The sequence below is a fragment of the Arvicanthis niloticus genome, chromosome 22 (assembly GCF_011762505.2).
Source record: "Arvicanthis niloticus isolate mArvNil1 chromosome 22, mArvNil1.pat.X, whole genome shotgun sequence".
NCBI classification, from domain to species: domain Eukaryota; kingdom Metazoa; phylum Chordata; class Mammalia; order Rodentia; family Muridae; genus Arvicanthis; species Arvicanthis niloticus.
Window position 1 is genome coordinate 17,785,535 of NC_133429.1, and position 24,950 is coordinate 17,810,484.

A 24,950-nucleotide genomic window follows, 5' to 3' on the forward strand; every position below is an offset into this window, starting at 1 on the left:
TTTGCCTATGAGCATGACCTATGAATCTACTGGCAGAAATTATATCTGTCCATGATACTGCTAAACAGAGACTTGTTCTTATACACACCATTTTCTAACATGCTTTTCCTCTTCCCATTTTCTGCACCTCTTCTGGCATTAGAGTTCATTGATGTCAGGCTTTATTTAGAGAACTTGCTGGGTGGCAGTGGGGGATGTGATGTCAATCTTGCAAATGGGAGCAGCATAAAGTGAGTAACTGCCATGTCATATCCTGTTCAAAGGAAAAAACAGAACTTTCAAATAGAACATTTTGGAGGAGATGGGGGGATCTGAGGAGAGCCTGGGAAACTATCAGTTGAGGAACGGGATGTAGTTCAGTGACAGACCATGTACACACACACACACACACACATGCACGACAGACCATGTACACACACACACACACACACACACACACACACAGAGAGAGAGAGAGAGAGAGAGAGAGAGAGAGAGAGAGAGAGAGATCGCCAGAAAAGAAAGCAACAGACCATGCACTGAGAGATGGTGAATTAGAAAGAAAGAAACTGGATAGATTACAAAGGAAGTGTTATCAACCTCCAATGACAATTTTTGGTGTTAAAGACTCATTAACTAGAACCCCACCCTGTATTATAAGGCACAGTACGCAGTGTCGTTTATGTTGTGTGCGTGCTGTGTTCATCTAGCCTAGGGTTTCTCAACCACAGCCATGCATGCTGACATTTGGGTTATCTGCTGTGAGGCTGTTTCAATGTTGCTTAACTAGATCCCTAACTTCCAACCACCAGATTGCCAGTAACAAACACCCTTTCCCCTTAGCTGTGGCAGTGGGAAATGTCTCCTGACACTGTCCCCAGAGGATAGATGGAGCTGCAGTTGGAAAGTACTGGTTTAGAACACAGGGGGAGTTATTTTGGTATCTTCATTATCTGTAGGTTATTAGATTGAAAACTCTGTCTTTAGGGCCTTCCTTTGGTGTATTAATGCCTTGAAGTTTCATACTAGGTGTTGAGATTAAGGTGGTTCATATGTGATGGACTAAACATACTAAGTAAATGTTAGGAAACCTGGATTGCATTTTTGGACCAGGGACAAAAAGAGTGCCTTTGGTGAGAGGGGTTAGTCCTGCTGCGTTACACCTTCTGTCCTCCTTTGTGTGCTTGTTTGTTTTGTTTGGCAGATTTTCACTGTGTAGCTCAGGGTGTGCTGGCCTCGAGCATTAGACCCTCCTCCCTTCTGCTTCTGGTCGAGGTGAGGTAATAGGTGTGTGTTCCAAGCCCTCCTGAGTTCTTAGCCTGACGCTTCTCAACCTGTGGGTCTCGTCCTCTTTGGGGTTAAATGATCTTTTCACACGGGTCACCTAAGACCATTGGAAAACACAGATGCTTGCATCATGATTCAAATCAGCAGCAAAATTAGTTATGAAATAGCAATGAAAGTGATTTATGGTTTGGGGCCACCCCAGCATGAGGAACTGTATGGAAGGGTCACAGCTTGAGGAAGGTTGAGAACCACTCTCTCCTGTAGTCTCTGCAGATCCAGTTCCATATCTTCCAGAGTTGGGCTAAAAGTAAAACTGATGAATTGAATTAAAAAGATGCATTAAGGGTTGACCACATTGCATTGTTCTAAATACTTGGTTTGTTTCTTTTCTAGATTATTTAAAGAACCTCCTAGAAGACTCTGTAGATCACAGAGACACCCAAGGTAACTTCCCTCTGCAGCCTTAGCGTTAGTATCACAGTTACTTGGACCTGGAAAGGGAAGATACACAGAGAACAAAACCCTTATAGGAAACTCCTTTTAAAACATTCCTTCAGGCAGCTGAAACCATTACCCGGGAGAGCAGTAAAGTGCTGCCTCAGGCAGGTGATAGCAATCACAGGAGACCCACAGGCTGGCCTCCGGGCCAATGGGCGGGCCTGGGCTGATCTGGGGAAGCCTCTTCCTTGCGTGCTCTGTCACTCTGCGTTGGTGGGTTCAATTTGTAGATGTCCATTTCTCTGACTTGAATATCGCTCCCACGAAGTGACTAAACTACAGGTCAAGGGTGTAATCCCAGCACTTGGAAAACTAAGGCAGGAGGATTGCCAAGAATCCAAGGCTAGCCTGGGGTACAGATTGACCCCTGACTATAGACAAAGCAACCCATAAAAGGATAAAAATCTAAAATAGCCTGTTGTTTGGAGAACATTTATTGCTGGTGGCTTAATACCTTCCTCCCCTCTTACACCGTAACCTCCGTACACACGTACACTTTTTGGAGACAAGATTTTACAGTGTACTACAAGCTGTAGACCCTCCCAGGTTTGAGGATTACAGCCACATGTAATCCACCAAACTTTTTAGTAAGTTTGGACTTTTTAGTAAGGAAAATAGTTACTACTACACGGCACAAGGAAGTATATTCTCTGTCCCTTCTCCCTGCCTCTCCATCTCAGACTAACTCTGGTTGGGGTTTCTGTTTCTCCTTATACGCTCTTCCAGGTGTCATGGGCTTATCTTTGTGTCTTCAGAAAGTCATTAAACAAATCCATGCCCACTCGTTAATGTTTGAATTTTGAGCATATTCTTATGTATTCTGTGTATCTTCAGATTTAGAACCTGAGTGACCAAGGGGGCTGGAGGTACGGCTCAGCAGTTAAGAGCACTTGCTCCTGCAGAGGACCCAGGTTCAGTTCCCAGCACTCACATGCCGACTAGTAGCCATCCAAAACTCCAGGTCCAGGGGATCCGAGATGTCCTTTCCGGCCTCTGCAGGCACCAGGCGCATGCACACAGTGCACATACATGCAGGCGGAACACTCATACACTTAAAGTAAAATTTTAATAAAAATTGTGCTTGCTTCAAAGCCACTTTTAGAGATTCAGAATCTCTGTCTCATAGTTACTTTATGTCTCCAAGCTCCTCCATTTGTGTTTTGTTGTTTTATCTTTAGTTGGCTCGGCTTGGTCTTTTAAAACAAGGTTTAATTATAGTATAGGTTGGCTCAAAACTGTGAGGTCAGGGGTGCCTTGAACTCCTGATCCCCCGACCTGAGTTCTCTGGTTACGTTTATTTGCCACCAGGTCTTGCTATTTGGTTTTGAGGCACAGTGCCCTTGAACTCATGATCCTCAGCCTCTTCTGAGTGCCGAGGCCTGTGCCTCTATTCCCAGCTTAGTTTCTCTGATGTAATTGTTGTTTGTGGTACTGTAAATTCAATCCAGGACACAGGCTAAGCCAATGCTCCACCACTGAACAACACCCACAGCCCAGAGGTACGCTAGCATTTTATTTAAAAGAAAAAAAGATGGAGGTTGCCTTAAATGATCTTTTGTGTCTTTAGTGATAGTCCAGTTGATGAAGAAATTTAAAATTGCCACCACAATAAATAATAAAGGCGATAGCTTTAGAGTAAGGATGCCCTGAGCTGTACTGAGTCACGTAGAAAGAGGAAATATGAAAGTTGAAGAGGTGAAGAATTTTGACTTCGAAAAAAGCAGGACTGTAGATGAACTTGAGTAGACAGAAGAAAAAAAAATAAGACCTGAGGTTATAAAGTCACCAGTACAGCGTTCACCCAGCACGCGCAAGGCTTGGCTTGTTCCCCAGGACACCCCCCTCATGTCCTCATTACAGTGATCTTGATAAACAGAGCCCCAAGACTCTGCCTCATGTCTGAAGATTCCTGTCTTTAAGGAAGTTGTCAGTGATGCTTTAAATGAAGTAAGTACAGAGTTTGAGACCGAGGATCATGATCCATGGCAACCACCTACCTTCAACTGAAGTAACCTGCCAACAGTGAGATGCACCATGTGCTCAGAAGCAGGGAGCCGATGGCATGGAGGCAGCTGTGGGCTGCACTGTACTGGGGTGAAAGAGAGACAGCCAGTGTAAAGGTCAACCCTACTCACTACAAATCACAGCAAGCCAGAGAAATGGGCATATCCAGAGTAACCATGAGGATGGGCCGTGGGGATAGTGTCAGGTGCGTAGTTCTGGCGTATGGTAGGGATTGCTGCATAAAGACACCCTTGTTTCCTTTAATAACTGTGATAAGGTTGCGAATTTTATCTGTTTTGTTTTGGTTTTGCCTGTTTCTCCCCTGGTTATACCCTTACTGAATCTTAATGTCTGTAGTTCTGGCTACTCACAGGCCACCAGGTTCCCCTTAGAGTTTAGTTACTGCATAGTAAGTGTTTTGTCAACTGGACCTGCTTAATGTTGGAATCTGCTTCCTTGGTAACCAAATGCCCTTTCTGTTCTTGCATATTTTAGATGCCCTAGCTGTTGTCATAGAGGTAGCTAACCATGCCAATGACACCATGAAGCAAGGGGTAAGTATCTGGACATCAAGGGCTGGGACACTGTGGAAGCAGGAAGCCTAGAATTCTCATGCTCACCTTATCTCCTGTAGGACAACTTTCAGAAGCTGATGCAAATTCAGTACAGCCTAAGTGGACACCATGAAATTGTGCAACCTGGGCGGGTAAGTGTCTTAGGATGCCTCCTACAGTTTAATACACTGTTTGGGCACTGTCTGGAGCTATTTTTATTTTACTTCTGAAAATGAGTTATGTTACTCTTCAGTGACCTAATATGCATCGCTTTATCCATTCAAAACAGAATGATGTAAGTCACAGTGACAAGCAGTCCAATTCAATTAGGAGAGAGGCAGAGGACCCCGTGGAGTTCCAATAGAGTAATTTAATGGGATCGTTTGATTGTGTAATACCAGCTGAGCTCACACAGCTATGAAGGCAATGGCATTGAAAGTCTTTAGGCCTAGGAGGGAAAGAGATTGCTGTTTGGTGCACCTCATAGAGCACAGACGTGGTCTAAAAATGAGCTCAGGAAGTTGCAAACTGTAATTGTCAGGTCACTGGGTGTGCCCCAGGTCAAGTACACACAGACAATTATGTGTCAGTCCATAGGGTAACCCCTGGGGCCAATACAGGACTTATGAGAATGATGGTTATACCTGAGTTATTTTTAACAAAAAAAACAAAGGTGGTGTGTGTGTGTGTGTCTGTGTGTGTGTGTGTGTGTGTGTGTGTATGTGTGTGTTAGAGTGAGAAGTTGTTGGGAGGGTTCTCTCCTACCATGTAGGGCTCAGGAATTGAACTCAGGTGGTCAGGCTTTGCAGCAATTACCTTTACCCGCTGAGCCCTCTCATTGGCCCTCCCTTTTATCTTTTGAGACAGTTTCATATAATTCAGGCTAGCCTTGAATTTAGGTTTCACCTCTCAAGTGCTGGGGTTACAGGAGGATACTCTACCCCTTGCCTGTTTTATTGAGATGCTAAAAAATCAAACCTAGAACTTCATTCATGCTAGGTGTGCATATCTTGCCAACTGAGCAAATCATCACCCTCTCTTTCTCTTAAAAGTATTTGTTGATTTATAGTTTATGCATATGAGTGTTTTGCCTACATGTGTACAGTGTATACCACATGCCTGCAGTACCCTCAGAGGCCAGAAGAGAGTGTCATATCTCCTGGAACTAGAGTTACAGGCAGTTGGGAGCTAGCCTCTGCCAATAGCAACTCATAATCTTATCCACTGAGCCATCTCTCTGGCCCCCCTGAGTCCCATTTCTAAATTAGTATTAGGGCTTAAAAAGAGACCATGACCATCGAAGTCACCATGTGTCTCCATGCCTCCACAAAACACGGTTGAAGGAGAAGAATGTTGAACAGAGATTCTGTGTTTATTGTCTTTGTGTGGTGATGGTAGGACTAACCGGGTGTTTGCTTGGTTGAATTAGGTTTTTCTTAAAGAAGGCACCCTGATGAAACTGTCTCGGAAAGTCATGCAGCCCCGGATGTTTTTCCTGGTAAGAGGCTCTGTATGGTCTGACAGGTCCAGGCCGTCGCATAGTGGGAGGCATGTGTATAACACACGAGCTCAGTGCACTCACAGAGCAGCTTAGTGGGATTTTAGGGCAGCCATCTTGCTCATTTCAAGCATAGGAATTGATGAGATCAGAAATTTTTTTTTCCTCTTAGAATTTAGTTTATTTCATCTTAAATGTGGAAGGATTGTTTTAGTCAGTTGTTTATTCAGGCAACTGTGATTTAGAATCTATAAGACATTAAAACTCTAATAGAACTTGGAAATGAAACAGAGCAATGGGAAGGTCATTGGATCATTCCCAACAAAGCGGATTCCAACATAAGCAGATCCAGTTGAGAAAATACCTACGACACAGTGACTAAACTCTGAGGGGGACCTCGGTTGCCTGCGAATAACCAGAATGACTAGACATTAAGATTCAGGGTCTAACCAGGGGAAACAGGAAAAACAAGAGAAAGTTTCTGACGGGTAACCTTGATTGTGTGTGTCACTAGTATCTTCGCTGCTGAAGTTGGTTCTGTACATGGTCTTGTGCTGTGTTCCTCCTTTCAGTTTAACGATGCTCTGCTGTACACCACACCCATGCAGTCTGGGATGTACAAACTGAACAACATGCTCTCATTGGCTGGAATGAAGGTCTGTGTGCATCTTACGTTTCCCTTTACCCAGCATATGTAGAAACTGAATCCCTGGGATAGTCGCCTTTCTCAACCCTCACCCTTCTGTTTCCCTCTGCTCACCCTGCGAGAGGTTTACTCTTGTGTTAACTCATCTCAAGGAAGAGTTGTCGAGAACTACTATAAGCAAAAATAATACCCAATTTGATTTTAAAAATATGAGGATGAATTAAAGAGTGATTCATTTTGTCTCTGCTTCGTCCCAAACCTCCCTGTGTCCCAAGACTTTGCAGTAATGGAGACATAATAAATGCACAGTCATAACGGTCACTATAAAGGCACAGTGAGCGTTTCTAGGAGTTCAAGACTACTGTGGCAGCATGCATGTTCAATCTCACCCACTAGGGGGACGAGGCAAGAGGCTGGGGGGGGGCTTTGTCAACGACAAAGCGAGTTCTAGGCTAGCTTCAACTACTTGAGACTCTGCCTAAATGTAACAAATAAATAGAAAGGTAGGTAGGGAGGGAGGGAGGGAGGGAGGTAGCCCAAGACAGGTTGGTGGTATATGCCTTTAATCCCCAGTACACAGAAGGCTGAGATAGGAAAATAATTTGAGCTCAGGAGCTCAAGAGTACCTGAGGCAGCACAGTAGGACTGTCATCTCAAATATAAATGTATATGTTTCTGTAGGGACAGGATTGTCACAGTTAGGCTTTTGATTGCTGTGAAGAGACAGCATGACCACTGTAACTCTTACAAAAGAAAACATTTAATGGGGCTGTCTGACAGTTCAGGGGTGTAGTCTGTTGTCACCATGGCAGGAAACACGGCAGCATGCAGGCAGACATGGTGCTGGAGAGTAAAAGAGAGTTCTACATCTGGAGTGGTAGGCAGCAGGAAGAAGAGAGTGACACTGGGTCTAGCTTGAGCTTCAGAAATCTCAAAGCCCACCCCCCAGTGACACACTTCCTCCACACCCACTCCAACAAAGCCACACCTCCAATAATGCCACTCCTTGTGAGTCTGTGAAAGCCATTTTCATTCAATCCACCACAGGAGGGTTTTGAAAAGCCTTGGTTTAGGATTGTGCTTTTATTTTCTTTCCCTGCCTGGCCTGTGTAGCCAGGGCTGGCATTGAACTCCTTACCCTCCTGCCGTGACCTTCCAGGTGCTGGAATCATAGGTGTGAGCATCCATACCAAGCCTTTTATGGTTTTATGAGATAGAGTTATTCCGCAGCACAGGTCAACCTAGTAATCAAGACGATCTTTTGTCTTATCTTCTTGAATGCTGAGATCACTGGTGTGAGCCACCATAGCCGAGAAGAGCGTGCATGTTTAGGTGTGGTGAAGGAATTGGTGCACTGCTTTTGATAGACACCTGAGGAACGGCAAGTGCTCCACAGGGAGACCCTTTCCAAAAGAAAACAGAAAGCAAAACCCAGCACTTGAGAGTCAGTGAGCTGTAAGGTGCGAATTACAGACTGACTCGTGTGGATGTCCTGACCTAAGGCTTTGAGATGGGGGAGCAGCTGCTCGTGGGCGTTTCAGTTTGTCTGGAATGTAGAGTTAGTAGTAAATAAAGCTAAATGAGGAGAATGGCTGTGTGCGTCAGTATCCAGGGGCCTGGGCAGCTCCAGCTACTGTGCACATGTCGGATTTGTGGCCCGTTAAGTTTGTCAAATATTTGTACCTTCTTCCAGGTCAGAAAACCTACCCAGGAAGCATATCAGAACGAGTTGAAGATTGAAAGCGTGGAGCGTTCTTTCATCCTCTCAGCAAGGTAAGTGTGAGCGTGTGAGTGTACATGTGCGTGTGTGTGAGTGTGTGTGTGTGTGTGTGTGTGTGTGTGTGAGTGTGTGAGCATGTGTGCATGTGCTTGTGTGAGTGTCTGTAAGTGTGTGATTGCATGTATGGTCATCACATATTCACATACATGTACACACACACATCTGTTGGAATGACATCTTGGTTGGGCAGTGGTGGTACATGGCTTTAATCCCAACAGTTGCCCTGGTCTACATAGTGATTTCCAGGGCATCCAGGGCTACACAGAGAAACCACGTCTGGAAAAAACAAAACCAACTGAATAAAAAGAAGTGACATTTTGCCAGTATAGCTTGCTCAGATGGTTTTGTTAAGTTTATTTTTAACATTTAGGTCAACTTCTAGACATTTTCTCTCTTCCTTTCCTAGAACTTCTTATTCACAAGTGTACTCTATAGTGTCAAGCACACAACCGAGAGCTGATACAAGAATGTGCTAGAAACACAAAAATAGATATGTTCCTCTAGATAGGATAATAATGCTGGAATGTGTTATGCTATTCACTTTTTAAATGTATTTCAAATAGTTCTACAGTTTAACTTGTGTTTATGAACACTTACCACTTTATACTTTACTAGAAAGATTTCATGTATCACTTAAGGTTCATAGCCCAGTGATAGTTACCTCACTAAAAATGAGGACACCCGCTTGCAAAATGTTGACTTGCTCCCTTAATACAGCTAACAAATCCAGAATAGAAGTCAAAGTTTCTGCTTTCGTGTCTGTTGTCACTGTGGTGTAGATCAGATTACCTCAAACTGAAACCTACAGTGACTTACGTATAATGAAAACATGTCATAAGGGCTGGGCTTCATGGCACACACTTACAGCCCTGCAAGATTATTGTCCTCTACATAGGGACTTTGAGGCCAACCTTAACTATGATTCCCTGTCTCAAAACAACAGAGAAGCTATAATGTAAATCAGGCTCTAAGGACACACAAAGTTGTGTGGCTCCTACAAGCATAACCCACTGTATTGTGTGTCACGCTACTCTGCAGATTGTGTGCTTTAATTTGTTTGTTTTGAGGTCAGATCTCCTTATGTGACCTAGCCGTCCCCAAATTATTAGCAGTCCTCCCACACCCTTGTGTTGGCATTATAGCCACATGCCACCACACCCACTTCAATATTGTATAATCCATGAACTGAAGGTTTGTGGCAACTCGACATTCAGCCTTTAAAAGCCCTTTTGCATTTTAAAAATGAGGATTTGGGTGTGGACGTGTGCACACATGTGCATGCATGTGTGTGTGTGTGTGTGTTCTCGCACGCGTGTACACATATGCATGTTTATGTGCACCTGTATGAGTATATGCAAACGTGCAGCTGGTCACACAAGGAGGACAGAAGAGGGCACCGATTCCATTGGAACTAAAGTACAAGTCTGGAATTCTGCGCTCGATAAGTGGGTCCTCATGGTTGCTCAGCAGTCATGTAACCACACTGAGCCATCTTCTCAGGCCCCCCCAGTGTCCTGTTTCCTGACATCATGTGCTCACTTGATGTCTCTGCCATGTTTCTGTAACTCACACAGTATTTTTTTCTGTGTATCTGGTCTCTTGTGTCTGTTTTCAGATACAGATCTGTAATCCATGATGACTGATGTCTACATTTAATTGGTTTGGGGCACCATGATCATGCCTTTGTGATATTGAACTTAACTGAGAAATGTGTGTTTTTCTGGCTATGAACTGACTGTTTCCCTCTCCCATGTCTTCCCTATTTTCTAAGACAAAATTACCTTCCAATGGCCTATAAGTGTCCAACCCACAGGAAGAGTTACAACTTTATAACTATGTCCTTCACTTTAAATCAAAAGCCACAACTGATCAAGGATACGGAAGGTGTGTCAAAAGCCCTGATAAACAGAAAACTAGGCTTTGGGGGTCACTTGGCCACGTCATAAATGGAAAGGAAAAGTTCTTGAAGGCAATTAAATGTACTGCTCCACCGAACACATGGATAAAAGGAGCCTTACTGTTTTATGGGGGACATTTGAGTAACATGGATAGAAAATGAAACCAGGAGTAACATTCCCTTAAACTGAAGCCTGGTCTCAAGTAAGATCCTGTGTAGTTCTGTGAAAATCGGGGGACCGTGTCTCAGCACATGTGAGCAGATGGTGCTGACACAGGAGCTGCAGTAACTTACACGGAAGATGCATCTGCTGTGACTGCAGAAGGTGGTTGTGCCGCCAGCCCATCTCCTGTAGAAATGGCCATCCAGAGCTTGATAGCTAGAGAGGAGTTGGTACCCACTTCCCAGCTTGTGACTCCATGCGTGACTCCTATGCCTCGTCTCGATGCCTTTTACAGGGAGCTCCTCCCTGTCTGAGCTTCGTTACTTCAGTCAGTAAAATGGAGCCTCTGCCTTTGGCTAAGCATTGTGCTAGGCATGGCGGTATAGTGGATGAGCAAGCTAAAGGGCCTTCTTCACCAAGCTTGTGTTCCACTAGGGCAGACGGGAAGTAATATTGTAATTAAGTAGATTACAAGAAGATATGTTATGAGGCTGTGAAGTGAGCTAGTATTAGGGCGAAAAGGACATGGAGCTAGTCCTCAAAGGCTTGTTGGGTCCGCTGACTTGTGAAGGGTAGGTGTTGGGGAACTAGGCAAAGCGAAGGGAGGAGCCTCCTGGTACTTAGGAATGATGACCACAAAGGTCCTATGATAGAAAGGAGCATTTAGGATGAGCTAGGAAGTGACAGGGAGAGAGGCACCCAAGAGAACCTTCGAGAGCCAGGTGAAGTAGTGTGCAGAACCACCTTGTAGGTTTGGGTCTTCAGTGTAAGAGCCATAGGAAAGCCACTTAATGATTTATAACCAAGAATAATGTGTTCAGAGAAGCCTACTCATTAGTGGGCCACACTTGGGAAGAAGGTGAAGGAAAGAATTATTTTTCACAAGTTGACAGGCTGTATGGACTCTAGGTGGTGATGCCATTCGTTGGGATGAGTTTAGGGAAAAATTAGGGCTAGGTGTGAACATTGAACATGCGGCACCCAAGGATCTCAGTGTGAGAAGGGAGCCTGGACTGGGTGTGTATGGGTGAATGCTATCATCTTGGAAGGTGACCAAAACGTATGAGACTGAATGAGGGTGCACAGAGAGACTGCAGGTCCCTGTGAGACACTTGGAATTCTTCAAGTCCTGTCAGCCTTTCTGCAGGCTTGCCCTGCCACCTGAACAGAGCAGTGCCCCCTTCTGTGTGCATTATGGGCTGACTACTTTTTCACCACCACAAGGTGTGAGCCCTTAGCTGAAACAGATTTGTGTGTACGGTTCACATCTTAGTCCCTAGCCTGTAAAAGTCACCTAGTAAATGTAATTCAGAAGAGCCACAGTAATATTGCCTTTCAACATCAGCTTTGTACCCTACCGTGTCTGTCTGTCTGTCTGTCTGTCTGTCTCTCTCTCTCTCTCACTCTCTCTCTCTCCTCTCTCTCTCTCCTCTCTCTCTTTTTCTCTCTCTTTGAAACTCATTGCAATGAGAAGAAAATAATTTTGCTTGGCAAAAATATGCCTTCCGTAGACACTATATAAAACAAAGTCTATCATATAAAATATACTACAAAAACAAAGTACTCGGCCTGTTTGTCAGTGTAAGGAAGATGTGGAATCTTTTACTCATTATGCTACAAAAGGCCTTAGGATGTCAGCAGTGGGTGCTTCAGGCAACTGTGTGTGGTCTGTAAGAAATGTGTTATCAAGAACCGGTAAACATCGTCTTGGCAGAAGCCTGCACAAGAGAGCGCCAAGAAGAAGTAAACAAAAGAACAGCATATGTGACATGATTTGCACAGTCAAATCACATTCCGCATGCTCCCGGGGCTCCAAACAAATCCAACAGCAATTCTCAAATTAGCCATCTGCCTCTCTGTTCTCAGTGACTTTGAGCAAAGAGCTGGCGGTGGAAGGAGAGCCGGTAATGATTCATGAATGTTTGCCTGCAAGTCCAAGAGTCTGTTCCTATGTCGTAGCTCCTCAGAGAGCACGCAGCAGATGTTGCCAACCTGGTGGAGAAGGTTCAGCCCTTCACTATACTGGGGTCTCATATCAGCTCATGACTCAGTAACCTGCCGTCTACAAAGCCAGTGTCTAACGCTACTGTCTCCCAGTTCCTTATCTGTACACGATGGGTGACAGTATCTCGTAATCTAACAGCTAGAAGTAAGAATATGTCTATGAGTACCCCAGGGGCTCTAACCATGAGAAACAATGACATTTGTGAAGCGTTAAGTGCTGTTGGCTAAGTTTGGCGGCCATCTTTGTCAATAATGTTAGAACAGTAGAAGTCACAGGCGATTTAATTTGCTTTAGAAAGAAAAGTGTTATTTCTTGTTTTGTTCCTTATATATCATGAAAATTTGGGAAATATATTAATTTTAAAATACCATTTATAAATTTTTCAATCATATGAATAAGTATTATAAGTGGCATTTGTCAGGGAAGTACATTACTGAAAATATTTATTATGGGAAAGGCAAGAGCTTCTAGTATCTTCTACAGTAAGGAGGGAGCTAGGGCTGTGATCAGTGGTGAGTACTTGGTCTAGGATTCCTGAGGTCCGAGGACTGATCTGCCCTGCAAAGGGAGAGGAAGCAAAAATCCCCCAAACAGTACTCTGCCCATATGTCTCCCATTCGTGATGGGATTTTGTTTGTTTTATCTTGTTCTTCTGATAGAACTGTTTATACTGAAAATCAGACTGAATAGCAGAATAATACTATGAGCTACAAAACCCAAGACCACCATTAACTTTCTTGTTTTACAGTTTTCTAAAGTATTTTACATCCAGCTGTAGTTGTCAAGTCATTTTATATCCTTTAATTATGATTCAAGAAATACAGAGATTTCTTTACATAGTTATACTCCTGTTGTGGTGGGTTTATTGACCGTTAAAGTCTCTTCCCCTTTCTTTTCCACTATATGTATAGATTTACATATTTATATTACCTAAAGTGTGCCAGGACTTTTGGAATATGCAAAACAAATTTTAAGTAGCTTCATAACTGTCTTCATACCAGTAATGAATGGGAGTTAGCCAGAGTCTTGTGGAGAGGCGTGGTTAAAAGATACAAAGCCAGAATGGCCTGTCCTAGGCGGGCCTCTTCTCGGCCTTCTCACATCTGAAGTGGGTTGAGGACAGCATTTGGGGACAGGAATAGGAGAAACTTGGGTGATAGGTAGTCAGGAGCCCTTACAACTCAGTTAGTTTCCTTTGTTTACTTTTTCAGCTTATGGTTTATGGTGCTAAAACCAGGTTCCTGTCACCGCACTCTCTTGTCTTTCTGATTCTTTCACAGTGTGCCTTTACTTAATATCACAGTCCTTAGCATGACTCAGCTTACGTCAGATAGCTAAAACTTAACAAAGTAAGCAAAGACAAAGCGGTTAGACATCTGTTCCTGAGTTAGTTTCTGCTAACATGAATAGACCGTAGGTGTCAACTTCAGTCACCAAACATTAGTTGCCATAAACAAGTTACATACACAATATGCTGTAGCGGATCTATTTTTAAAACAAGAGTTGAACCCAAATTACATACAGTTATGTTGTAGCAAATTAAGATTACACACACACACACACACACACACACACATATATATATGTATATATATATATGTATACACACACATACACACAAAGATAATCTTCAACAAAAGGGTTGATAGTTAAAATATAAGTTACAGACTTTTTTGTTACAAGTTTTAAACTAACTTTGTTACAGACTTTACAGATTTTTTGAACCACACTCTGTAAGCTTAACAAATCTTGATATATAGCATGTTTACACAATCTTAAGATATTTTTTTGGAGTCCGGGGGAGCAGAAAGCAAGGAAGCCTTAGAAATAAGACATTTTTAAGAGTGGAGAGCAGAGAAAAAGTAAAGATAGGAGATTTGGGAGATGGTGTGTGTGTGTGTGTGTGTGTGTGTGTGTGTGTGTGTGTGCGCGCATACCCTGAGTCACAGTGGAGGAGCATACAGCAGACCCCAGTGAGCAATGTGATGCATAGCCTTTCTATGTGCTGGGCACCCAAGAGGGCATAGGAGGCTCCAGGAACAGAGAGACTTCCTCCAGGGGGCAGAGGGCACTTAGTGAGTAGGCAGGGAGAGACAAGCAGTTAGAGCAGGTGGAGGAGAAGCAGCTGAAGAAATATACTCTTAAAATTTGCAGTTGAGTATGGTAGGAGGCAGAAGCCAGCAGAAACATGGCCCATACCTTAGGAGATGTATGTGAGGGTTTCGGCACCAGATACGTGTGAGAGGACACAGTAAAGAAACTGCCTACATGATCATCAATCTCCGTGATTTAGGAAGATTTCTATTGTAGATGACAGGGAGAGGGGTCTTGGGGGGGGGGTACAAGGAGTAGCCAGAGGCATCAGTCGAGAGCAGAGAAAGAAGCAAACTGAATATGGCCAGTAACTGACCATGGCCAGGGCTAAGGAAGTGGGGGGGGGGTGAGAAACAGAGAGAAGAGAGAGAGAGAGAGAGAGAGAGAGAGAGAGAGAGAGAGAGAGAGAGAGAGGTGGAAAATGAGAGAGCTTAGGTGGGAGAGAAAAGGCAGAATGAGAATGGGGGTTTGGAAGTTTGCCATTATACCGAGAACAAATGGCTGTTTGGGAGGGAGGAAGCCAGAGGAAGTAAAATGGCCAGGATGCTAGCATGGACTTGGAAATGTGTAACAGGTGCTGTGACACAGAAGGGATCTGGAGGCCAGTATGAGCTTTGACAGGGAACCACAGGTAGCCATGTTCCTTCTGCCAGAGGTAAAGAAAATGATGCCTGTTGGCAGATGGGAACCAGTTCTGCAAGTTCCTGAGGAATGCTGGCTTTTATCTAAGTCCCAGACTCCTATGATCCAGGTTGAGCTGGGCCTAGACTCATTTTGGACAGATCAGTGGGCTGCCCTTTTCGGGGTGGGGGGTGGGGAGATGGAGTACACTTTGGACCTGATAGGGGGGTGATAATAGTTGTCAGGAGAGAAGAACAAAAGACAAAGGACTCAGTGCTGATATCCGCTTGATGGAACTTTTGCCTCTACCAGTTCTGCCACAGAAAGAGACGACTGGCTGGAAGCCATATCTAGCTCAATAGAAGACTATGCCAAGAAAAGAATCACCTTCTGCCCCAGCAGGAGTCTTGATGAGGTATTGTTGTCTTCCCTCTTTCTGGCCTTGCTTTCAGGTGGTGTTGTTGTTTTGCTTTTCATTTAACCACACAAGAGGTTTAGAAAAGGAACCTGTTTTTCAGAGATGGATTGGAGGAGTCCTCATAGTTTCTCCTAGTTATAAAACTGAAGTGCAGGAAATTTTACTTATTGGTGTGTGTGTGTGTGGGGGGGGAATGGGAATGTTTTAGGGGCTGTCCTGTGTCTCTGTATCTCTGTGTCTCTGTGCGTCTGTACCTGTGTGTCTGTACCTGTGGGAATGTGTATGGGAAGGGAGTGTGTGTCTGTCTGTGTTGTAGGGATCACCCTCAGGAACTCACACTTAGCATGAGTTCTGCCACCAGCTCTATCCCCAGCTTTCCCTGCAGGGAACAGAGCATGGATAGTTAAGGAAGAAGCCAGGCATCCCAGTACCACAAGCGTCTTTCACAGATGACTTCGCAGCAGAGGATTTCCAAGTGTATCTAATGTTAATGTACCGAAGTCTCGAGAAATACACTCGCCCACTTTTCCTCCCGCCCCCTTACTGATGCCGCCAGCGCCAAAGAAGCCTACAAACAGATATGGTTCTCCCCCAGGCAGTGTACACAGGGTAATCAGAGTTGATTTGCTTCCACAGGACTCAGAAAGGAAAGAGGAAGTCAGCCCTCTCGGGGCAAAGGCTCCCATCTGGGTCCCTGACACCAGAGCCACCATGTGTATGATTTGCACAAGCGAATTCACCCTGACCTGGAGAAGACACCACTGCAGGGCCTGTGGAAAGGTCAGAAGGACGGCATCTGTCCCTGTTGTGATGTCTGTGGGCTATGCTTAGGGAGGAAGTCACTGCAGTATACAAACCAGGAAGGGCAGTGCTAGTGAGAGCAGAGATGTCGTCTGATCTATGTTTGGGGTTGGAGTAGGGAATGTTGTTAGGGACTCCCCTTCCTCTGCTCTCCACCCACGGTTACAGTACTGCTGCAGTCATAGAGAACCTATGTTCAAAAGTGGAAACTCAGCCAGGCATGATGGCACCTGCCTCTAATCACAACCCTCAGAAAGCTGGAGTAGGAGGATCTCAGCAAGTTCAAGGCCAACCTTTGTCTTAAAACACAAACAAAACCCCAGTTCTACAGACTCATATCTGTACTACAGTTTAGCTATCTTCGTGTAGACAAGATCAGTAGGAAGGTGTCTATGTAGCTTTGGCTGACCTGGAACTCACTATATAAACTAGGCTGGCCTTGAACTCACAGAGCTCCACTTGCCTCTTAGCCCACACCTGCCCAGCAAATGAACTTATAAAGAGAAATGATTTACTTTGGCCTACACATTGAGACTTTAAGCTCAAGACAATTGGCCTGTAGTATTGGGCTTAGTTAAGGCAGGATGTCATGGTCAGAGTATGTAATGGGCAAAGCCACTAACCCAATAGTTGTGAATGAAAAAGTGGAAGAAATGACCCCAGCATCCCCTTTGAAGTTCCACTGCTCTGATGACCTTTTAAAGCTTCTGCCACCTCCCAAGTGGGAACTTCAACAACACATGGGTCCTTAAAAGAGATGTACGATCCATACCAAAGTATAACCTTTCAAGATGTCTTCAGCAGACTGCACATAGTAATGGAGATCCTTTGATTGGTATTGTTGCAGGGAAGTAGTTGTTGCTATGGCAATGATGCTTAGGGATGCTAAGGGGTGATGCTTAGGGTCAGGGTTGGTCAGTGAGACTGACAGAGTTCCTGCGGTGTTCAGAAGGCATGCGTTAGCACATTATTTATGAAGCAAGCCCTACACGTAAGGGCGTTACGTGTAGCCTCTCACGTGTGGCTGTGGAGGCTCACTCACTACAGGCCGGAACACTGCGAGATAATGAGATGTAGTCATTGTCAAACTATTTTGGAAAAGGACAGTGCTATAAACTGCAGCCCTTTTCTTTCTCATAGCTTGTAATCAGAAGTTTTTCTGAATGAAATAATTTCAATGTGTTTTCAGGTCGTGTGTCAAGCTTGCTCATCAAACAAGTGTGGTTTAGATTACCTGAAAGGGCAGCTGGCGAGAGTGTGCGAACACTGCTTCCAAGAGCTACAGAAATTAGGTAACAGAAAAGTAAACATTTAACCAAATGGTCCGATTGCTCAGATGCTTTCAGCCTTCCAAAAGAACCGTGTTTGGCATGCCAGCGTGTGTGTGGGCTTGTCTTAATGCCAGTTATGCCCTGACTTGAGTTTTGTCATAATTCTGAGAGAAATGGGACTGAGCCTTTTTTTTGAGCAATGTGGAATGGTTCTACTAAGAAAACTAATTGTTGAATTATTATTACAGAATGAAATGCTTAACACAAAAGGTAACTTAACTTGTGAGCTATGTTGAAGTTTCAATTTACTAAATAATGTTTCATTTATATTCTGTAAGATTCATTTCTTTTCATGTGCATGAGTGTTTTTGCCTGAATGAGCATCTTAGTATACCATATGTAGTGACCACATGCACGCGTGGCACCTTCAGAGGTCAGAAGAGGCTGATGGATCCCCTGGAACTGGAGTTAAGAATGGTTGTGAGCCAACATTTGGGTGCTGGGAGTCGAACCCGGGTCCTATGCAAGAGCAGCAGGTGATCTTAACCAGTGGACCATCTCTCTAGCCCTCGTTTTTCATTTTTGAGATGGCTTTTCCTTTCTTCCCCCCAACCCACTGGAAGTATAAGGACCAAACCCAAAGCTTTGCAGGTCTGAAGCAAGCACTGCAGTACTGGGCTACAGTCCCAGTCCCCAGATGTTTATATCTGCAAAGTAAACTTACTAGCTGGCACTTGGTTAGTGAGTTCTAGTTCAATGCATAATTGGCTCTTTTTTTATTGATTTATTTATTGAAATGATTTCTTTGTGTAACCCATATTAGCCTGGAATTCTCAGCCTTCGGAGTATTGCCACCAGTCTTGGCAGGTGCGATTCTTTGAACAGCTACAAGGTGTTTTTGTATCTGCCCATTCACTATCTGCCAGCATCGTTTGCCCACAAGGCAGAGTAAACTCAGCTAAGAAGCCTGCGCAAGTCTATGTTTTAAATTTCTGAAACCTATAGGTCCTAAATTCTAAAAGCATTATCCTGCGTATCCATGAAACATAGCTTATTAGGAAAGAGGACTATCTATGTGAATCGTACTAGATGCCACGCTGTTTTAGAATCCAAGGTTTTACCGATCAATAGTTATGGTTTATATATGTTTGTGAAGACACACCTGTGTATTCTTTGTTGGCTGTCCCATTCTTTGTTGTCTGGGTAAACCAATGTGAAGTGCAAACATTCCTCTCTCACCACCCAGCTCTGCTTGGTCACTAGCTCTTGTCAATTCCATCTCAAAAAAAGCCCCACTTGCCGGGCGGTGGTGGCGCACGCCTTTAATCCCAGCACTTGGGAGGCAGAGGCAGGCAGATTTCTGAGTTCGAGGCCAGCCTGGTCTACCGAGTGAGCTCCAGGACAGCCAAGGCTATACAGAGAAACCCTGTCTCGAAAAAACCAAAAAAAAAAAAAAAAAAAAAAAAAAAAAAAAAAAAAGCCCCACTTGTCTTGTTCTCTTTGTGTCAGCCGTACTACGGGTGACACTGTAATAATACCATGTGGCAAATTCCTCTTCCTGCCTACCACCTGCTTTTCTAAACTGAGTCCGGGAGGAATGTGGCTCAGTGGAAAGCACCCGCCTAGCCTATACAAGGCTCTAGGTTTTATCCTGAGCACCACGTAAAGCAAAACTGTGAGACAAAAATGACTGATTTAGTGGCAGGGAATGTGGCTTACACATGTAGTCCAGCACTCTGGAGGCCAAAGCAGGTAGATTGCCGTCATAAGGCCAGCCTGTTCCCATCTTTCCCTGGCCTGAGCAGCGTTCCAAATCTCTCAGAGCCACCCCTACCCCGATATTGTTCCTAGCTTCATTATTCAACAAGACATGTATTCATCCATACATGTCTGCCATTGTCTGTATCGGCCTCTACATCAGTAGGAAGTTTGTAAGATTGACGGTGCCCTTGTATATTTCAGAACTAATTGATTGATTGGTTTACGGTTTATTGAGATGGACTCTCGTGTAACTCAGGTTGAGGGTGAACTTGCTAGGGTAAGCGAGGATGGACCTTGACCTTCTGATCCTCCTGCCTTCACCTCCCAGGGGCTGGGGTGACAGGCATGGGCCACGCCCATGTCCCTCCTAAGGAGTTCTTACTTCACCTTTTGGTACTGAGGACTAAACGTAGGGCATTGTGCACACCAAGTAGGCACTCTGTCACTAGAGCTGTGTCCCTTACTGTCTCAGAATTCTACGGACACAGAAAATGTGGTTTGCAGTTCAAGAAGTGTAAGCACAATCAACTGAGCTCCCACTCACCCCCCCCCCCCCGCCTTCTGTCTTTGTCTCTTGAGGGCCCTTTCACCGGCATCTTGTGTGTCACTGTTTACTGATTTTTGTAGCGATTCTGAGTGCTTACCCTTGCTTGTCATATGAGCATGCGTGCTCTGTTGCAGATCACCAGCTGTCCCCTAGGATTGGGTCTTCTGGAAATCACAAGTCTCCTTCAAGTGCCTTGTCTTCAGTCTTACATAGCATCCCATCAGGGAGGAAGCAGAAGAAAATCCCCGCTGCTCTCAAAGAAGTAAGTATTTCCGTTAAATCTGACGGGGCTGACTTCCATAAAGAATGGTATCATTTCCATCCCCATTAGGACATAAATTTTAATCGTCTGGTGGATATGGCAGATGCCTTGCAGTTTTTTCTTCATTTTATGACCTGAGTCATTGACAAGATGGCTGTTTAGTTTTGGGTGCTTGACAGCAGATCAGAGTGCATGCTGACCTCCAGGCTCCCTCAGCATCCCAACCTTTCTTCCCCCCTCCACACACCCCCACACCCCCACACACACACCCTGAGCTCCTCCAGCTCACAGGCATCTGACACCCAGCTGTTCTCACTCTGCCCTGCTCTGGCTGTTCTCAGCCCTCTCTAGCCCATGATCTTCCCCCCTTGCTAGCAGATAGCCCTGGCCCTGTCTAGTCTGCTGGCCAAGTTCAGTCTCCTTCTTTCTGCCTGTGCTCTGGACTTTTCCGGTTGCCTCGGGCTTCGTTCTCATATCTACAATAAAAACCTTAACCATATCATTCAGCAGTCATGTTGGCAGATTTCTTTACTGCACTCCCTCAAATATAGAGAAAACCCAGTGTTATCCTGACGCGTTGCCATGGTGTGGCTTTCAATAGCTTGTGGTTGCGAGTAACTGTGCTTTTTACTGTGGTGTTAGTTGTTCTGTGAACCACTGAACTACATGTAGGACTTGCATTTCCAGGTGTCAGCAAACACAGAAGACTCCACTATGAGCGGCTACCTCTACAGATCCAAGGGCAGTAAAAAGCCATGGAAACACTTATGGTTTGTCATCAAAAACAAAGTACTGTACACATATGCTGCAAGCGAGGTAAGGTGGACTCTTAAGAGTGACTTTGGGCTCTTGGTTTAGTGTTGTGAGGTTTGTTTTATGTAGAACCAAGGATGCATGTGGGGCCCTGGGCATGCCCAGCAAGCACTGTTGTAGGCCCCAGGAGATGGAGTTGCTGTGTTACTGCTCTCTGGCTTTTTTGAGATACTGACTTATCTTAGAGCCCAGGTTGGTTTCTAACCTACCATTTAGCCTAGGTTGTCTTCAAATTCATAGTCATCCTCCTGCCTCAACTTCTCTAGTGCTGGGATTACAAGTGTTAGCCACCATGCTTGGCCTGTTACTAGTACTTTTAATGTGAACAATATCATTCTTTTTTCCCATGAGTTCTTACTCGAATGTTAGGAGTTTCCCAGAGTCCTAAAATGCAGGTGCTTTTATTGCCATGGGGATGGGGGATGCTATTTCACACAGGACAGAGACTGCCCTGCTTCCAGCCTTTCCTGGGTGTCCCCAGCTTGTACTGATCAGGCAACAGCACAAATAAGATGCGCTTTGTCATGAACTGTCCATAGCTGTCCTAGGGTCCTGCCTTTTTGCCCCACGTGATCTGTGTCTCAGCAGCCTGTGTAAACCTCTAGGGCAGCTGGGTAGGCCTGCAGTCTGGAAGGGAGAAGCAGGAGTTTAAGGTCAGCCTCAATTACATGAGGAGTTTGAGGCTACCTTGAGTTACAAGAGACTCTGAAAAGGAGGAAGGAAAGAGCAGACATGGTGGCACATGCCTGGAGAATCCAGGCAGGAGAATTACTGTGAGTTCCAAGTCTGCTTGGGCTATAGAGGGAGACCCTGTCTCAACCAGCAAGAGTCCCAGAGTTCCTGGGTGGGATCTTGGTGAGAGTCACTTACTGCTCTAAGTGTTGTGTATCTCCCTCTATAAAATGAATGATGATGACCAGCTACTTTTCTTGGCTACATTGGAAACCATAATCCAGTGGCTTCGCTATGAGCAGGTTGAGAACTGGCAGGTGGCGAGTAGGTGGCTCACTGCTCATGAAGTAAAAATGAGCTGATAGAAGTACTGTGTTGTGTGAAATCGAGCTCTGCAAATCAAGACCTTTCAAGCCTGCCTTGTAGCTCAACCTAAATGCCTGTCTTCCTTGTGTCTGTATTTAAATTAGGATGTGGCAGCTCTGGAAAGTCAGCCTTTATTAGGATTTACTGTCACTCAAGTCAAAGACGAGAATTCAGAGTCTAAAGTGTTTCAGCTACTGCACAAAGGCATGCTGTTTTATGTCTTTAAGGCAGATGATGCCCACTCCACTCAGAGGTAAGTAATGCAGACTTCCCTTTTCTATAGGAGCTTTCAAGCTGTTCTTTGAAGTGGCATTTTAAAAGCACAGAGAACAGTTCGGAATTTGAATCAGAGATCCAAATTGGAAGGACTTAACCTGTTACTCAGACAATTTTAAAACAGAAGTTGGGTGGTTCTGCCTATGCTGCTGGACGGCATGTGACCCAGAGAAAGCACTTGCGGCTCTGCTGAGGGAGGCAGACATGCAGGCACAAGCCCTCTCCTTCAGAGAGGGCAGAATCCACCCCCCAGTTGTTCTGTGGACCAGCAGGGCTTAAAACAACTGCTGGCTAGCTTACTACTCTGCAGGGAAAGCCAGACACACTAGGAGACTCACAGGCTGTTTCCAGTGAAAGGAAACAGTATTTTCAATGATCAAGGCAGGAAGTCTCTTCAAAATGCCTGCAACAATCTTGATTTGAGGTCTCAGGAGACTCCCTGTAGCTGTGTCTCTGTGATGTGAAGGCTCCTCTCTGCTCAAAAGCTCAGCATACCTCTCATCTGATTTAGTCAGCCTCACAAAGCATACTGCTGCTTTCAGCTAGGGGTTGTTCGTGTCTTCTCAGCTTTAGGGTTAAGTTTTTGGGGACACAAGTATAAGCTCAGAGGGCAGTCTTGTAGGCTAATGTGTTAGACTTGCATATGTTCCTGAGTACCCACTAGGCATGGGGCTACACTCTGAGTGATCCCCCTGCCTCCAGCTATTTTAGGGCATGTGTACGTATGTCCGTGCACCACACATGTGCCTGGTGGAGGTCAGAAGAGGTGCTCAGGTCCTCTGGCTATGAGCCACCACCTGGGTGCTGGGAACTGAATCTGCCTCCTTCAGAGCAGTCAGTGCTCACAAGCGCTGCCGTATCTCTCCAGCCCCTGTGGGATTTCTTAAAAGCATTCGATTGCAGTATAACATAAGCTATTTTCACCTAAAAGGTGTCATTTTGGAAATCCTGCCCTTGAAATTTGAGCTGAATGTGTTATGAGCTACTCTTTGGTTTAGTGATTTCAGATGTTCATAGCTCACTCCAGTCATTCTTCTGTAATCTGTTACTGTAAAAAGTCATTTATTAGTAAGCGTGGGGGGTGGAGTGGGGTCCAGGGAGTCCAGGGAACAAACGGGCACAGCCCAAGGGTCCTCTCAGTGACTGCAGCTGTGTGCTCCCAGATGCAGCTGTTAGATGGAAGGATTTCTGATGACTTCTGTGAGATTTTGGAAAGCTTTTATGTTGTATGTAAATTTTTGATCTTAGAATAGACTAAATGCCAGATCAGTTCCCTTCCATTGAGAAATATGGAACAAGTTTGGTCTAAGGGACATACAAGGGAATTTTGGTTGGTAGGGTTAAGGGGAAAACCAAGACCATAGCTAGTTTCCAAAACTCACTGAGTCAGAGTACCTGAGAGAGAGGAAGGGCGTTGTTATAAGGGCTTTTGATGACATATGTCTCCCATAGCCAAGTAGACACACACACTCACACATATATACATACACACATACACACACACACATACTTACACATATACACTCACATACACATACTTGTGCACACACGTATACATACACACACACAAATACATACTCACACACTCACATATACATACTCATGCACACACTCACATACACTCACAGACATATATACACACATACACACACACTCACACACATATGTACACATTTACATACACACACACATATACACATACAAATGCTTAACACTTCCTTATAGTGTGTGCACGCTCATATGGTGTTAGTGTAGGGGTGAGAGGATAGTCTGCAGGGGCAAGTGTCTACCTTCCACCAAGTAGATCCCAGAGACTAAACTTAGGTCGTCATGCTTGGTGGCAAGCATTTTTACCTACTGTGCCTTCTCACTCATTCTAGGATATGTTAAAACATGCACACATGAGATAGTAATGCCACAAAGAACACACCCTCCAGGCGAAATGTTGGATCACATTGCCATATAAAGGATAGCCCTGTCTGTGAGAACCCCAGTGTGCTGTAGGGGAGATCTTAGTGCCACACTCACAGGTGCCACACAGCTCAATTCTCGGGCCTAACGGATGTCTCTTATCACCAGGTGGATAGACGCCTTTCAGGAGGGCACAGTCTTGTAGCAGCACTGGCTGCTTTTCCTCCAAGGTTCCAACAAGGTGGAGGTTCAGCAGGATGGAGTCAAAGCCACTCAAAAGCCTCGTCAAAAACGAACACCACCAGGACAAATCCACCCCCCAGTCGTTATGAGATAGAGTGTTTTGTTAGGTAGATACAGTTCCTAAACTTGTTTTTCATGTGTGTTATTTATTAAAATGTTAATGTTTACTTGCTGGTCAGAATTGTTTCTGAGACTCACACTGAATCCTAAAGTACTGTGTAGAGACTGGGAACTTACCATAATACTGTATTCCGTATACTATTGATGATGCGCCGTCCACCCTGTGGTCTCTGCCTTACATCATGACACTTTCACTGTTGCTAAATCTGTGCAGGTAGAGCTCACATATTAAATAGCAAAATTTCCACATGATGTTTCGTTCAGGAATTACAGTGTTAAAATGAGTATTTTGGAGTCACTAAACTTAGGTGGAATTTCTTATATTGCAGTAGAGATACACATGGCCAGCTTCTACCTCAGAAACTGTGAAATGAAATCCCAGCAGAGTCAGTACTGATAGCATTGTCTCCAGCCCTCCAAACTCCTACACCCCATAGGATCTTGCCAATTGCCAGGCTGGCCT

The 24,950-nt window shown here is 44.7% G+C and overlaps 1 protein-coding gene across 1 annotated transcript in view; it reads left to right on the top strand.

Annotated features, from left to right (window-relative positions):
* Positions 1-24,534, top strand: part of Fgd6 (FYVE, RhoGEF and PH domain containing 6) — a 112,758-nt gene extending 88,224 nt beyond the window's left edge. The window contains exons 9-21 of the mRNA XM_076920024.1: positions 1,660-1,710; positions 4,264-4,322; positions 4,403-4,474; positions 5,752-5,820; positions 6,393-6,476; positions 8,160-8,239; positions 15,339-15,441; positions 16,081-16,224; positions 17,435-17,537; positions 19,959-20,086; positions 20,774-20,902; positions 22,042-22,190; positions 24,293-24,534. Of these exons, the coding sequence (XP_076776139.1) occupies positions 1,660-1,710; positions 4,264-4,322; positions 4,403-4,474; positions 5,752-5,820; positions 6,393-6,476; positions 8,160-8,239; positions 15,339-15,441; positions 16,081-16,224; positions 17,435-17,537; positions 19,959-20,086; positions 20,774-20,902; positions 22,042-22,190; positions 24,293-24,329 (1,208 nt within the window). The 3' untranslated portion in view covers positions 24,330-24,534. The remainder of the gene's footprint in view (positions 1-1,659; positions 1,711-4,263; positions 4,323-4,402; positions 4,475-5,751; positions 5,821-6,392; positions 6,477-8,159; positions 8,240-15,338; positions 15,442-16,080; positions 16,225-17,434; positions 17,538-19,958; positions 20,087-20,773; positions 20,903-22,041; positions 22,191-24,292) is intronic.
* The last annotated feature ends 416 nt before the right edge of the window (positions 24,535-24,950 follow it).